Here is a 17070-nt window from a genome sequence, read left to right on the forward strand (position 1 = left end):
GGAGGAGGAGATGGAGCGCCTCCTTTGCGCCTGGGCTGCCTTGGGTTAAAGGTGACTCCCGGTTAGGCCAAAGGTCAGATAAACAACACGGGGTGGTGGGGGGGGGGGGGCAGGGAGCGGGGAGGGGTATGGAGGGAGGAGGGGGGCGGGGGCTTCCACTGCTCAGTATTCTGGCCCCGCCAACGTTTGCATAGGGGTTGACAGACGCTGCGATTTTATTTATTTATCTTTTTTTCCTTCCTTCCGTTCGTGAGGGGTGGGAGGGGAGAGGGGTAGTAGCAGAGGAGGGGGGGGGAGAATATCCGCACGCACGAACGGGTACGACTCAGACGACAGCGGCAGGTGCGTGGGGGAGAGGCGCGCGCCCTCTTCGGGACCTGCTTTGCGTTACGTGGTTCTTTCACGCACGCACGCACGGGCGGGCGGCGGACCATCGGCGTACAGACCGACCACTCTGACAACGCGTAGACCCGACACAAACGTTCCTCCTCCTCCTCCTCCCTCCACACACACACACACACACACACACACGACCTCTACGCCCGCGCCCCGCTATGTAACATTTTCTCCGTGTGTGTGTGTGTGTGTGTGAGGGTGGGGGAGGGGGACGTCTTACTTAGGTGAAGCCTTCAAGGGCGTGTTTATCACTCGTTCTCCACGATTACCCATCGATCTGACGCGGGTTCGAGAGCCCGATACGCTCTTTTGTGTTATGGCCGTCGGAGGCGGACGGGTGTACGACAGCATAGGTTTGGGTGGCCACCAGGTCGTGGAGTGGGTTGTGATTATCAGCGCTGCTCTGGGGCGTGCCGTGCGTGTGGCCGTGCCGTGCAGTGCCGTGCTTGTGCGTGTGCCGTGCAGTGCCGTGCTTGTGGCTGTGCCGTGCCGTGCGGCTGTGAATTCACAGTGGATTTGTTGGCGTGGGGTACAAGCCATCGTTGCTCGCACACCGGAGCCCACCAGGTGATGTTGGTACAGATGCTGACGTACATTGGTGTGTTGTGGGGTTGGGGGGTGACGCCTGTGTGTGGTGTACATCTTGTACGTAGCGAAGAATCCATTTTCTTCTTCGCACAGTACACCTGCACATGAACATGTATATACACATTTAAGCACGGGAAGTGATTATGGATGTAAAGTACTTATGTACATGTGAAGTACGATTGTACATGAAGTACATGTGTGTATCTATGAATGAAATGCGACCGTATTTAAACTTGCTTTGCTCATGAAATGCTTCATTACGTGAAATTACATCTTACATGAAGTACATTATGTGAAGTACTTATGTACGTAGATTCCATATGCACTTGAAGTACTCTGTACGTGGATTCAGTGAGTGCGTGAAGTACATCTGTATGTGATGTACTTAAGTACTTCTGTACATGAGATTTTTGTGTATGAAGTACATTTGTACATATACATCAGTGTACATATATTACGTTTTCACATTAAATGTATCTTAGATAAAGTACATCAGTACATGAGTACCATCTATGGATGAATCATATGTGAAGTAATTTATACGTTAAAGTACATGTGCATGTGGAGTATCTGTACATGACGTACATTTGTATGTGATATACATATAAACATGAAGTACACATACGTAAATGAATCACTCCTGTTATGTAAGTGCACATGTACATGCGTGTACATCTTAACATGAAGCGTCTTTAAACGAAGTACAACCGTATTTGAAGTGGATTTGTACATGAAGTACATGGGTACATATATATGAAGTACATCTGTACAAGGAGTACATGTCACTTCATCACACGCAGGGTGTACTGTACCGTAGCCAATCAGGGTCATCGACCTTTGGTAAGTGTAAGTAATGTGTGTAATGTTGACTTAATGAGTGTTTGGTACTTTGCTGAAACTTAAAAGTTTGCACTGTAGTACTGAAACTTTTAGTTTGCACTGTAGTACTGAAACTTTTAGTTTTCACTGTTACTGAAACTCTTGTAAAGTTTTCACTGTGATAAACTCTAGGTTTGCACTGTAGTACTGAAACTTAGTTTTCACTGTTACTGAAACTCTTATAAAGTTTTCACTGTGATAAACTTTAGGTTTGCACTGTAGTACTGAAACTTTTAGTTTTCACTGTTACTGAAACTCTTATAAAGTTTTCACTGTGATAAACTTTAGTTTTGCACTGTAGTACAGAAACTTTTAGTTTTCACTGTTACTGAAACTCTTATAAAGTTTTCACTGTGATAAACTTTAAATTTGCACTGTAGTACTGAAACTTAAAGGTGGTACTGTAGTACTGAAACTTGAAGTTGGCACCGTAGTACTGAAACTTTTAAAGTTTGCTCTGCAGTGCTGAAACTTAAAGTTTGCACTGTAGTATTGAAACTTTTCACTAAAGTTTGCAATGTAGTACTGAAGCTTAAAGGTGGCAATGTACTACTGAAACTTGGAAGTTTGTAGTGTGCTGCTGAAACTTCTAAAAGTTTGCACTACTACTGAAACTTCTAAAAGTTTGCACTGTACTACTGAAACTTCTAATGTTGGCACTGTACTACTGAAACTTCTAAAGTTGGCACTGTACTACTGAAACTTAAAGTTGATGTTCCTTCTGGCTTAATTGTACTGTGGGCAGGTGACGTCACAAGCCGATGGTGTGGGTGTACTTAACTTCATAACGAAGGGGCACGGGTCGATGTTCTTGGCGCAGTCGATGAGAAGGATGTACATGTAAACTCCTCTGTATGTGGTCCAGGGATGTACATGTAAACTCATGTGTGTGTGTGTGTGTGTGTGTGTGTGTGCGTGGTCCAGGGGTGTACATGTAAACGTGTAAGTGGTAGGGATGTGCATTTAAACTCACGTGTATGTGTTACAGGGGTGTACATGTAAACTCATGTGTATGTGGTCCAGGGGTGTACATGTAAACTTATATGTATGTGGTTCACTGAGTGTACATGTAAACTCATATATGTATGTGGTTCATGGAGTGTACATTTAAACTCGTGTATGTGGTCCAGGGGTGTCCATGTAAACTCGTATGTGTATGTGGTTCACGGAATGTAATATAAACTCATATGTGTATGTGTTTCACGGAGGGTACATGAACTCTGTGGGTCAGGGGATGTACATGTAAACTCATGTGTATGTGGTTCAGGGGATGTACATGTAAACTCGTATGTGTATGTGGTTCAGGGAGTGTACATGTAAACTCATATGTGTATGTGGTCCACTGGATGTACACACACGTCTGGCCTTGCTGTGCGACGTGAAGGGTACATGTGACGCGCGTGTCGGTGTTGCACAGTACGTAAGGTGATGTACATGTGATGGTGTGGATGGTGTTGTTATGATTGTACAGTGCGTCAAATAGTGATGATGAACGTGTGACGTGATGTAATGGTGGTGTGCTGTACATCTTAAGTACAAGATGATGCACATGTGATACGGGATGTTGCCATACTGCACATGACTCTCTGGTATACATGTCATGGTGGAGATTGTCTTATGTACATGTACATGTTGCTCACGGTGTTGGTGTAGAAAGTGAGTGTACATAACTCGTATATGATGGTAATGGTTTACATAATGTGATGCACATAATGGGGATGGTTTACATGGTGTGATGTACATGATGGGGATAGTTTACATAGTGTGATGTACATGATGGTGGTTTACATTGCGTGATTTACATGATGGTCATTGTGTACATTTTGTGATGTTCATGATGGTACGATGGTGATATGTACACGTTGTTGGAATGATCATGAGGTGTGCATAGTAATGACGTACATATGGTCGTGCTTGATGTGGTAACAATGTACATGATGGTAATGTTGCTTAGGATGTTTATATGTACAGTGTACATGATCATGATATACATCATTATGATGTGTGTGTGTGTGTGTGTGTGTGTGTGTGTGTGTGTGTGTGTGTGGCTGGATTAGACAGTATAACGAATGGACATACTTTCCTTGTACTAATGTTAAGGAAAGTAATGTGTTCACATGAGTGGTGAGTGTGGTATACATGGATGAAGAGTGTGGTACAGCTATGTATACATGACTGGTGAGTGTGGTATGGTTATGTATATATGAATAATGTGTGTAGTACAGGAATGTATACTTGAGTGGTGGGTGTGATTTGGTTATGTATACGTAAGTGATGCGTGGAGTGTGGTTAGGTTTACATGAGAGATGTGTCGGGTATGGTTAAGTATACATGAGTGATGAGTGTGATATGGTTACGTGTACTTGAGTGGTGAGTGTGTTATGGTCGAGTATACATGAGTGAGGAGTGTGGTATGATTGTTTATACAGGGGTGAGTGTGTTATGGTTGAGTATACATGAGTGGTGAGTGTAGCATGTGAGTATACATTATTGGTGAGTGTGTTATGGTTGAGTATACATGAGTGGTGAGTGTAGCATGTGAGTATACATTATTGGTGAGTGTGTTATGGTTGAGTATACATGAGTGGTGAGTGTAGCATGTGAGTATACATTATTGGTGAGTGTGTTATGGTTGAGTATACATGAGTGGTGAGTGTAGCATGTGAGTATACATGATTGGTGAGTGTGTTATGGTTGAGTATACATGAGTGGTGAGTGTAGCATGTGAGTATACATGATTGGTGAGTGTGTTATGGTTGAGTATACATGAGTAGTGAGTGTAGCATGCGAGTATACATGAGTGGTGAGTGTGTTATGGTTGAGTATACATGAGTGGTGAGTGTACCATTTTAGTATACATGATTGGTGAGTGTGTTATGGTTGAGTATACATGAGTGGTGAGTGTAGCATGTGAGTATACATGAGTGGTGAGTGTGTCATGGTTGTGTATACATGAGTGGTGAGTGTGACATGTATACGTGAGTAATGAGTGTCATGGTTGTGTATACGTGAGTGGTGAGTGTGACTTGATGTATAAGAGTGTTGAGTGTGGCAGGGTTGAGTATACATGATGGGTGAGTGTGACATGTGTTGGTGATATACGTGCACGTACGTGGGTGGATGAACTTAAAGATGAGTGGCATGTATATGCATACAAATGGATAGATATGGTATGAGTGAGTGAACATGGATGGGACATGAGATGGGCGTACATGGGTGTCGCATGTGGAAGGTGGGTGTATATGGGTGTCGCGTGTGGTAGGTGTGTGTACATGGGTATCGCGTGTGTTAGGTGGGTGTACAGGGCATGTAAGGTCCACAGGGAGCGTGGTAGTACCCTCGGGTGTATTCACACCCTATAGGGTGCGTGTTGTGATAGCTCCAAGGTGTACATAAGGCGATGTACAGCGTGGCGGTGTACAGGGGCGGCGGTGTACAGTGAGAGAGAGAGATGGAGGGAGTGGGGTTGGGGGTGGTGTGTGCGTGTGCGTGGCTGGGGGTAGGCGAGGGTTGAGCGGCGCGGAGTTCGGCACTCGGGCTGGTGCCGTCGCTGCGTCCGCCCGCTGTGTCCCGCGTGAGTGTGTGTGTGTGAGTGCGTGAGTGTGCCGCGCCGCCCGCACGCCCACCGCAGCCGCCACCGCTCCTGGGCGGGGGAGAGGCGGCTCACTGATGGAGAGGAGGCTGGCTGGGTGTGCAGGTGTTCTTAGCAGTGATCGCCGGGCCCTCCCTCGGTGTGTGGTGGCGCCCAGCTAGCCCCGGGCCCCCCCTCCCCACCACCCACCCACCCACCCCCCCCGCTTAGTGAGCTCCGCCCGCCACCAGCCTCAGTGTTGTCCCCCCCCCCCACCCACCCCCACCCCCACCCCTCCCACCCACCCACCTGCCATGTGTCTCGTTGTTGTTGGTGTGTGCCCCGCCCGCCATGGCCCCCCGCCCGTCCCTCGCCGCTCCTCCGCCCACACTCCTCCTCCAGCAGAAGCAGCAGCAGCAGCAGCAGCAGCTGCCCCGCTGAGCCGGGCCGGGTGTCGCGCCCTCGCCGGTGTGTGAGGCAGCGTGAGGGCGTGGGGCGGGGAGAGCCAGCCAGGAGGCACCCCGGGGTGATGGGTTAGTGGGCCCCCGCGGGTGTGTGTGTGACAGGGGACGGACGGTGGTCACGTATAGTGTCAGGTGGCGGCCGCCGCCACCGCCGCCGCCCGGCAGCCATGTCCATGTCCTTCTTCACGTTTCCCGTGCCGCGCTTCTTGTTCCGCGGCTCCGCCGGCGACGCACGAGACGACAAGGCTCACCAGCAGAGCCGACAGAAGGAGTCGAAGTCCAACAAGGCCTACGAGACCTCCGACCACCAGCAGATCTCAGGGTAGGTCATGTCTTCTGCGCCGGCACCCCCTCTCCACCTCCTCCTCCTCCTCCTCCTCCCACTTTCCCACCACACCACACTACTCGTACCGCCCCCCCCCAAAAAAAGAAGTAAAACCCACCCACCTACCACCATCCGCCCACCATTGAAGGTCACCACATCACGACCCACCTCTGGGAAGGGATGTGGAGGAGGGGTCGGTTTAGGGGGAGGGGTGGGGAAGGGTCGTGACGACCACCCGTAAGATGCCATCAGTGGGACGTGGGTGGGTTCACCACAGCCTGTGACGTTCCCCACCCCACTGGGTAGGGGTAGCACCAGCACCATTTGAGAACCACTGTCACTCGTGGCTGTCACCCCTCCGTAGGATCCGTCGCCCACTGTCTTGTTACCTTAGGTGTGTGGGGTCAACACTGTCTTGTTACCTTAGGTGGGTGTAGGTGTGTGGGGTCAACACTGACGTCGGAAGATTAGCAATACCGCGATTGGGGGAGGGTGGGTCACCACACCATCACGTTGGTCACCCACTCTCACCTCTGGAAGTGGGGGGGACATCAACACATGGCAGGAGGTCAGCGTGAATTCCCCGGTAAGACGTCACTCACACTTTTAAGAGGTCGCCACCACCTCTCGGTGGTCACACAATACCTCGTAGGAGGTCGCATCGTCGCACTGGAGTGACCTCCACTCACCATGTGAGAGGTCACGAACGGAGGCTTCGGCCGGGGTGGTGGTGATGACCACGAGTCACATGGGTGTGTGTTGTGTGTGTGTGTGTGATCACCACTGCCTGGGAGTAGTCAGCTTTCAACTGTAATGGGTCGTACACGACTTGAAGAAGGGGGGATGGTTGGTCGCCACCCTCCCTTAGAAGGCCACCTCACACTGGTCAGTCACAGTGATACGTGGTTTGGGAAGAGAGAGAGAGAGAGAGAGAGAGAGAATCACACCACCTTCCCGACGTCCTTGTTGTGATGGAAAGTAAAGCACGTCTCATAACTCTTTGACCAGAGGTCCAACACTGCCCCCCTCCTCTCCTCTCTCCTCTCCTCTCTCCTCCTCCTCCTATACACCATCACCTCACTTTTGCCTCCTCCTCCCCCCTTTTTCTCCTCCCGGCTTGGGTTATCCTCCTGTGTCTCTGTCAGTTTCGCATCATTTTGTGTGGCGAGATCAATAAGTGGATCCGGTACGCCCTCCCCCACGCCCACATGAGGGGTGCTCAGGCTTTAGTACTTCAGGGAAACACGGCCTCGTCCACCATCCCTGGACGAGAGATATCACGCCCTCCTCCCTAAACAACCCCCCTCCCCTCCCCCCCAAATAATGGCATCTATGCCCCTTTTCCCCCTGGTGTAGGCGTGTGGGTTGTGTGTGTGTGTGTGTGTTGCTCCGCTTCGAGACCATCTCCCCGAGAGAGAGAGAGACCCTGGGGTTGTCTCGTGCTCGTCAATCCCTGCGAGTTAGCTCTACCAGGTAGAGTTTTCTCTCGTCTGGATCAGTCAGTCCGTAGTTAGTTTCTCGTCCCCCCTCGTCGTTGAGGTGGGAGAAGGGGGAAGAGAGCAAGCATAGGAGCGGCGTGTTCGTTGCAAGTGGTAACGTTGTTAGGAAACTTCTGTTCTGAGGTGTTTTGTGTGATCCCCTGTACGTCGCTGGCGTATTCGTACGTGTTCCCTCTCCTCCTTTGTACGTCAGGCTAGATGCTCGTTGTCCTCCTCCTCCTCCTGCCCACCACCATTTCCAAAGCGTCGTCTGGTTACGAAGTCCGTCTTGTGTGGAGGTAAAGCTCCATTGTGGGGGAGGGAAACGCAGTGTTAACACCGATGACAGAAAGAGGCAAATAGCCTTTACCCCTTTTTTTTTTTTTTTAGGAAAAATAATTTCGAGCTGCTAAGTGGGTAATTTGAAAGCGCATATCCTGCCAGGCCTGGGAGAGGATAAGTTTCTTCTGGGGTGTGGGCTATCTGCCTGGGCCGAGGGGAATATTACTGGTTTATTAACCAGGGCGGAAGTAAGGGAAGACCTCATGTCCGCCGCTCCTGCTGCTGATGCTCCTCCTGCTGCTGCTGATGATGATGATGCTCGGTGGTTTTGTCCTGGGCCAGGGATGAGGCCCTGGTGATGGGGGAGGCTCTCTTACCCAGGCTGGTGATGGGGGAGGCTCTCTTTCCCAGGCTGGTGATGGGGGAGGCTCTCTTTCCCAGGCTGGTGATGGGAGAGTCTCCCTTTGTATAGACTGAAGCTCAGAGGGAAGACGCCCCTCCCCGAGGCTGGCGATGGGAGATGGCTCTGGGTGTTGTATATTCCGTCGTGGTTTGCTTGGGGTCTGTGTGTCGTACGTCTGTGTGTCGTGGTCTTCTGTTGACGATGCGTCCTATGTATGTTGGTGGTAGTAGGAGAGGAAGGAGGTGGGTTGCTGAGGAGGAGGAGGAGGAGGAGGCCTCCTCTTCCTCCTGGGACGTGCACGTATTGCGTCCTGTGTTACGTGGTACACTGCATGTACACACACGCCCATACGTGGGTTCAGCTGGCACCAGTGTGGGGGTGGGTCAGGGCAGTGCCTCTCGTGGTTGCGTGTTGGTGGTGGTCAGTGGCTGAGGTGGCGATTGGTGGTGGTGGTGGTTGTTGGTGATGGTTGGTGGTGATGGTGGTAGTATCCGTACTGGTGACAATGGTGGTGGTGATAGTGGGTGTTGGTGTCTATAATGGTGGTAGGTGTAAGTAGTGGCGGTGATGGTGATTGTGGTAGTGTGTCTGAATGATGGGGGATGTCTGGTTGTTATCTGCAGTGGTTGTGGTTTGTGGTATCTCCAGTGTGGTGGAGACACCCGCATTGATGGTGATATCTGATGGTGATGCTTCGTGGTATCTGTGTAATGGTGGTGATGGTGATATCTTTACAGGTTGGCAGTATCTATAGTGATGGTGATGATGGTAGTGTATTCGATGGTGGTGATGTTGGAGTTATCTATCATTGTGGTGATGTTGGAGATGCTGTTGGGGATACGTATGATGGCGCCGATGACCATGTTATCTATAGTGATGGTGAGAGTATCTGCAGTGGTTGTGATGATGGTGGTATGTATAGTGATGGCGGTAATGGTGGTATGTATAGTGATGGCGGTGATGGTGGTATGTATAGTGATGGCGGTGATGGTGGTATGTATAGTGATGGCGGTGATGGTGGTATGTATAGTGATGGCGGTGATGGTGATATTCATAGTGAGGTTGTGATTATCTATAGTGATGGTGTTGGTGATGGTTATCTGTACTGATGGTGATCTTGGTATTATCTTAAGTGATGGTGATGGGTGATGGGGTATCTATCGCGATAGTGGTGGTGTCTGGGGTGGTGACAGTGGTGGTGGTTTTTGGTTTTCTCTGCAGTGGTTGTAGTGATGGTAACTAGTTGTAATTGTGGTAGCGTTGACGAGTGGTGATGGTGGTTGTGGTGATGGTGATGATGGTATCTTTAATGGTGATGATGATCGTGTTACGGTGATGGTGATGTCCCTCTTAATACTGAAAGTGATGGTGATATGTGTTGTTATAATGGTGGTGATGGTGTTCCCTGTAGTGGTGTAATGATGATGGTGCTGGTACGTCTATAGTGATGATGGTGACAGAATTAACACCACCGGTAGTAGTGGTAGTAGTAGTAGTAGTAGTAGTAGTAGTAATAGTAGTAGTAGTAGTAGTATTGATCGTGGTAGCATTAGCAGTAATTGTGGTAGTGGTGGTGGCAGAGGTAGTGTATGTGGGAAGTAAGGTGGTAGTGGCAATGCGAATTGTGGTAAGGGGCAAGGGATGGTTGTGGTGATAGTTGTGGTAGTAAGTAGATACTCAAGATGTCTTTTAACAACCATAGTTGTACATTAACTGGTAGTTGTAGTACTGTGGAGGGTATCTGGTACTGGCGTTACTGTCTGGTAACCCGAGTACCATATTTCCCGTTGTAACAGTACCCGTTTCTCTCCCTCTGTGCTAAACATAACAGTAGAGTGTTGGGGGACATCAAAACACTTACACAGGAATATCTAATGCTGTGTAAACAGTGATATAAAAACTATAATAGTGCTTGAATTATAAAAAGTATTTGTGATTTTCACATATAAACACCTGTATTATCATCATTATCATTATCATTATTATTATTATTATTTTTTTTTTTTTTTCATACTATTCGCTATTTCCCGCTATTAATATTTTTATTATCATCATCTCGGCAAGTGAGAGTTCAGAAATCACTTGATTTCAAAACTGATTTTTCAGTAGATGGGCCACCTGTGTAAACCGTACAAGTAAATATGTCAAAGACAAATTGAATATGCCGACCGCTAGCAATGTGACTGGTCTGAGTTATATGATATAATCATTTTCGTAACGTACAAGGCGACCCCCACGACCCATATGACAAGGTAGTAGGGGGGCCTCTAACGAACTTTCCAAACCCACATTTTACCACCAGGGGTAAAAGTCTAGGGTCGTCCCAACCCATATTTAAGTTTAGGACAAGGGAGAAGCTGACAGGATGGCCAGCTTGCGCTTCGTTAAATCAAGGGCAGTCCAGCTGACTGGGCGACCCGGTTTTTAACCTGTGACACGACCTTCTCCATCCCTAGGACAGCCATGCTCTGGAAACTCCCTTCTTCTTCTTCTTCTTCTCCCTCCTCCTCCTCCTCCTCCTCTCCTCCTCCTCCTCCTCCTCCTCCTCCTCCTCCTCCTCCTCCTCCTCATCCTCCTCCTCTTCCTCCTCCTCTCATCTTTTTCCTCTTCCTATAACCTTTCTTACCTTTAAGGAGTCGGCTCTGCAGACTCTTTAACAAGTTATGATTAATTTCTTCACTCCTTCACCCCGTTTTCTTCTCGGAAAAGATGGCCATTACTTGGGCTTGTTTTGCCGACACCATGTCCGCCATTATATATATATATATATATATATATATATATATATATATATATATATATATATATATATATATATATATATAAACACAAGAAAGAAACGACAGATTTCTGATCCAATATCTGTCAAACATGTGAATGTGTGAAAGGAAAGTAGCTGACACACACACACAACACACACACACACACACACACACACACACACACACACACACACACACACACACACACAGAAACAAAACCCAAAGGAAAAATAAAAATATTGACTTTCTAAAATATTTTTCCTCTCACTTAAACAGCTTAAAGTCTACGGTTGTTTTAAGTCACATTTAAGTAACATCGACGTATTCACTATCACTTAACACTAAAGGAGAAAAGTCTACGGACATACTACTTTATATTTAAGTATCACACACAAGTCAAAAGGGGGTGGGGGGGGGGGAGGCATGTTACCTCCCATTTAAGTAACACTTGGAAGAGGCCCTCCCATTTAAGTAACACTAGGAAGAGGCCATCTTTAATAACTTTACAGTTAAGTAACAAAGAGATTTGTCACTTGACATCCTAAAACCGTCACATCGCGAAGCCAGCGATTAAGTGTAGTGTGTGTCGTGTGTACCACGTACACGTGCAGTGTACACTGGTGTGGGCAAGGCCCTCCCTTCCCCGTTGGATGTGTGTTGACCTTGTACAGCGAGGGGGTCACTGGGGGGGGGGGGAAAGGGGGGGGGTGGCAGTTGCAGTGGTCAGCCCACGTGGTCAGTCCCGTCCCACCCTAGGGACGTGACGTCCCAATAGGAAATCCCAATAGGAATTCATTTCCAGCCGAGGTCAAAGAATGGGGAGGGAGGTAGAGGAGGTGAGGAGGGGGTGGAAAGGAAAACGAAACTGGATGATGTGATTGTGTTGTTATAATGCGTAGTGATAACATGAGAATGCCACGAGTAAGACTTCCTTCTTCTTTTGCCTGTCCCTGTGTCTACTCTTTGCCCCCGTGACCTTTGACCTTCGACCTCCTTCTTTGCTCCCTGACCTTTGACCCCGACAGCTGAAGGGTTGGGTCGGGGGGTTCACGCCATCACGACCACCACTCTGCCACTCTTTAACGACGTGGTGGGCGTCACAGGTACGGAAAACTGCCTCCTGGTGATTATGGGTCATGCTGTGTTGACCTTAGAATTGCCACACCCTCTGGAAGACGGTGGTTGGTTGGATGGTGCCCCGCCCCCCACGCGTATTGCCGTAGACAACGGAGGGGGCGGAGGTATGGGGGGGGGTAAATACAGCGTGACCTCACCGTCTTCCCCCCAGTATACATCATACAGCATACAAGAAGGGGAATGTGTATTTATGTATGCTATGTATGTATGTGTGAACTCCGTTTCCCACTCTCATTTTCTTGCACAATATCGACCGACCTTGCTCTCTTGTGGAGGATCTCTCTCTCTCTCTCTCTCTCTCTCTCTCTCTCTCTCTCTCTCTCTCTCTCTCTCTCTCTCTCTCTCTCGTGTGTGTGTGTGTGCTTGTTTGTTTGTTCAGCAACTTCTTGAACTTGGAGTATATAACCTCTCTCTACCCACCTCTATTGAATATTCGCAGTTGCTTACCCGAAGCACACGTTTTCGCCACACGTAACATGACCCAAGGGTTTTTTTTTTTTAAAAAAAAAGGTCCAAAAGGTCTTTTCGGCCAGTTCGGTGGCGTGAGATGGGTGAGGGGGGGGGGGAGGAGAAATCGAAAAAGAAAATGGGGGGGGAGAAAACTACAGGAGTGAAGTGAACTTATAAATTCGTAAAAGTTTTGTTTTGTCTCTTGGATCAAGTGATTAAAACGTAGGCTTTCATCCGACCTTAAAGTTCAACTTGGTATTTGAACGGTCGGCTTGTGGTGAATGTTAATAATGAATGGGGGGTCGGGGGGGGGGGGTCGTCGGCCTAATTGATGGTTGAGGTGCTTAATGAGGCCCCCCCCCCCCCCCCCCCCGAGACGTGGCCAGACGACGGCCGGTGCGCGTACATTGTGGTGCCCATGTATACCAGCCCGATAACATGAGTATTACTCATCTCTCATGGGTATTACTCATGAGGTTTCTGGTATGACTCATGCCTCGTTTATGACTGCCCTGATAACCTGAGTATTACTCATCTGACCTGGATATTACTCATGCTTCGTTTTATGACTGGCTAACTTGAGTATTACTCATCTATCCTGGGTATTACTCATGATTTTTGGTATTACTCATGGCTTCGTTTATTGCTTACTAACATGAGTATTACCCATCTATCCTGGGTATTACTCATGATTTTTGGTATTACTCATGGCTTCGTTTATTGCTTAATAACATGAGTATTTCTCATCTATCCTGGGGGAGGTGAGGGTGGGGGGGTGGGTAGTGGTTTCGGTGCCCCCCCCCCCCCCCCAGTAAATATCTAATTACTCGTTCTCGATTGATTAGAAGATCGTAATTAGCGTACAGTTTCTGTGTTCGTAATTACCTCTTTGTACTGTACGGCAAGGGAGTTGTACATTCATGTGTATGTGTGTGTGTGTGTGTCTGTGTGTGTGTGTCTGTGTAATTACCGATTTGTACTTCAAGGGGAGGAGAGTTCTACACTCCTGGGGGATCAGTCCTTTTTTTTTTTTTTTAACCTTCTCTGAGGGGAGGGGGTTCTACACTCCTGGAGAACCAGCGTCTTTTGAACCTTCTCTGCAATCGAACTCGGTTTTAGGAGAGAGAAAAAAATTGAACCTTGTTGTGCGTTCTACATTCACAGTGTATCGTCACTGTGTTCTATGCTATTCGTCCACTACTACGTTCGTCCTAGGAATGTGGCGCGTAGTGAAGTCATTTCTACCTTGTGGTTTCCCTGAGTTCATATTCTGGGAGGCGGCTACTCCCTCGTTGTATGTCTTGTAGAACTGTTCACGGTCCACTACATCATCATCGTCCTCATTCTGGTTTGAAAGCTTAAAGAGGGAGTGAGGTGTGGAGAGAGAGGGAGTGAGGTGTGGAGAGAGAGAGGGAGTGAGGTGTGGAGAGAGAGGGAGTGAGGTGTGGAGAGAGAGGTAGTGAGGTGTGGAGAGAGAGGTAGTGAGGTGTGGAGTGAGGGAGTGAGGTGTGGAGTGAGGGAGTGAGGTGTGGAGTGAGGGAGTGAGGTGTGGAGTGAGGGAGTGAGGTGTGGAGTGAGGGAGTGAGGTGTGGAGAGAGAGGGAGTGAAGTGTGGAGAGTGAGGGAGTGAGGTGTGGAGAGTGAGGGAGTGTGAAGGTCACCTCTTCCCTGGTTTTTTTTCCCTCTCACGGTGGGCCAACTTAGAGCCGAGCTGACCTTTTTTCTCTTAATTCGGTTTTTCCTCATTGTCTCATCTCTCTCTCTCTCTCTCTCTCTCTCTCTCTCTCTCTCTCTCTCTCTCTCTCTCTCTCTCTCTCTCTCTCTCTCTCTCTCTCACCTCGAGATGGGGGCTGGCGGGCGCCCTTTAGGGCTTCCGAGAGCTTTTGCTCAGCGGTTCCTCCGTCTTGCCCCATCTTCCATCCATATTTAGGGGCCAGCAGGAACCATCCACCACAATACCTTGGTTCCTGGCGACTGAACTCTCCCATTTTCTCCCACGCATTTATCATAGAAATCCGTTATGTTCTAGAGTACAGCTTCCGCGATTCTATTCCCTCTTTTAAAAACCCCGATGTCTCTTCTCTGTTCGGATGACCTCCACACAGTGAATTTCCCCGTCTATTGATGCTCAAAGATCCTTGATACCTGACCTGACCTAACCCGACCTGACCTAACCTAGCCTAACTTAACCTAACCTAACCTGACCTAACTTAACTTAACCTGACCTGACCTAACCTAACTTAACCTGACCTGACCTAACCCGACTTAACCTGACCTGACCTAACCTAGCCTGACCTGACCTAACCTAACCTAACCTGACCTAACCTAACCTGACCTGAGTGTTCCTTCCTTCGATTATTTTTGGCTTTTCTAAACTTTGATCATTTTTGGGCGTTTTAGTGGCAGGTCCTAGTCCACACAGACCCCTATCCCCTCCCACCCCCCACTACGTTACATGGCTCTCACCCCCTCCCCCCTTCTGTGGCCGTCCCCCTCCCCCGAAACACGGCCCACCCATTCCCATACCCCTGCACACCACACCCCAGCACGGGCCTCAAATCCCCGTCTCCCCTCCCAGGACCGGACCACCACCTTCTACACAGACCCCCAAAAGCCCGTCCAGTGGCAGTTGGTCCGTGTTTCCCTGCCTGGTCTTTTTTTTTGACCGTGGTGGTCCGTGCCGCTTAGTCCGCACAGACCCTTGTTCCATTTGTATTCACTAGACTAAAAATGAATATTTTTGACCATTTTTTTTTCGGGGATGTAATTTACAACACGGGAGAAGTGCTGCTGGGCGTGTGTTCTGTACTTACGTTCAGTATACCCTCTAAGCTTAAAGCCTGTCCCTATATATATATATATATATATATATATATATATATATATATATATATATATATATATATATATATATTTATTATACTTTGTCGCTGTCTCCCTCGTTAGCGAGGTAGCGCAAGGAAACAGACGAAAGAATGGCCCAACCCACCCACATACACATGCATATACATACACGTCCACACACCCACATATACACACCTATACATTTCAACGTATATATATATATATATATATATATATATATATATATATATATATATATATATATATATATATATATATATATATATACACACACACAGACATATTCATATATATACATGCACATAATTCGTATTTGCTGCCTTTATTCATTCTCGTCGCCACACACACATATATATGTGTGTGTGTGTGTGTGTGTGTGTGTGTGTGTGTGTGTTCATCCAGTTGGCTTAAGATATACATGGCTTCATCCATAAGTAGTGGTGATGTGATCATGTCCTTCCCAGTGTTCGGTATTGATGACCGCGACTCTCTCTCTCTCTCTCTCTCTCTCTCTCTCTCTCTCTCTCTCTCTCTCTCTCTCTCTCTCTCTCTCTCTCTCTCCCATCCCCTCCCCTCTTACCACCACCACCACCTCCCCAACTGAAACAATTATACAATTACCTTCTCCGTTCGCCTTGATAACTTGCAGATAAGGTGAGGGATGGCGCTGTGTGTGTGTGTGTGTGTGTGTGTGTGTGTGTGTGTGAAATACACCAGGTAGTGTTGCAGTGGTTTAGGCGGGACCTTGTGGTGTGCTGGGGGTCGAACCTGGGTAGGTTAGTTTGATGTATGGGGATCGAACCTGGGGAACTTGTTTGTGATGGTGTATTGGGGGTCGAACCTGGGGCAGCTTAGTTTGATGTATGTAGGATCGAACCTGGGGCAGCTTGTTTCTCTGGTGGACGAGGATTCGAACCTGTTGTGTGCTGTACATATGTGATGTTGTCTGGGTATTTTGACATCTGTAGGCTTATATGTGTCCATGTATTTTTTGCTCCTGATGTTAGACCGACGTCTAGGGGGGGAGGGGGGCCCCTCACCACCGCGCCATTACCTGCTGGGGGTACGCCCCAGGCCTGATAGGCAAGATAACGCTTACTAAACCGGGCCTCGGTGATGTTGCTATATTGCCGTTTATTGGCGTGGGGGGGGTCTCGCCATGTTTATAGAGACCATCATCGGTCGTGAGTGCTGGGGGGGAGGGGGGGCGAGGGGGGCGTGCGCGCCTGCGCGCGTCAAGGAAGTGCCTTTAGAGTCTCCATCGCCTTGAAGAGCTTCAGTTATTTTAGGGAGGGGGGAGGAGGAGAGGTGGGGGGGGGGGAAGGTAGGGTGTGGTGTGTGTTGGGGGGGGGGGGTCGACCACCACCTCCTCCTCCTCCTCCTCCTCCTCCTCCTCCTCCTCCTCCTCCTCCTCCTCCTCCCCACTACCCAGCAGTTGTCTGAACCAACTTTGTATTGTAACTAAAGTGGC

The 17070-nt window shown here is 48.5% G+C and overlaps 1 protein-coding gene across 10 annotated transcripts in view; it reads left to right on the plus strand.

The window, feature by feature from the left end:
- The window catches only part of Sh (Potassium voltage-gated channel protein Shaker), a 720765-nt gene that overhangs the window by 477721 nt on the left and 225974 nt on the right, over positions 1 to 17070 (plus strand). For 2 of the 10 annotated variants that reach the window (XR_011716404.1, XM_071691317.1), the window contains exon 1: positions 5776 to 6220. The exons of 5 other annotated variants lie outside the window; for them this stretch is intronic. Coding sequence is in view for 4 of the 5 variants with exons in the window: in XM_071691317.1 (XP_071547418.1) it covers positions 6066 to 6220 (155 nt within the window). In the remaining variant the exon portion in view is untranslated. Of the gene's footprint in view, positions 1 to 5770; positions 6221 to 17070 lie in introns of those variants that run through there. 3 more of the 10 variants (XM_071691323.1, XM_071691318.1, XM_071691315.1) reach the window with 3 other exon arrangements.

The sequence above is a fragment of the Panulirus ornatus genome, chromosome 50, assembly GCF_036320965.1.
Source record: "Panulirus ornatus isolate Po-2019 chromosome 50, ASM3632096v1, whole genome shotgun sequence".
Taxonomy (NCBI): Eukaryota; Metazoa; Arthropoda; class Malacostraca; order Decapoda; family Palinuridae; genus Panulirus; species Panulirus ornatus.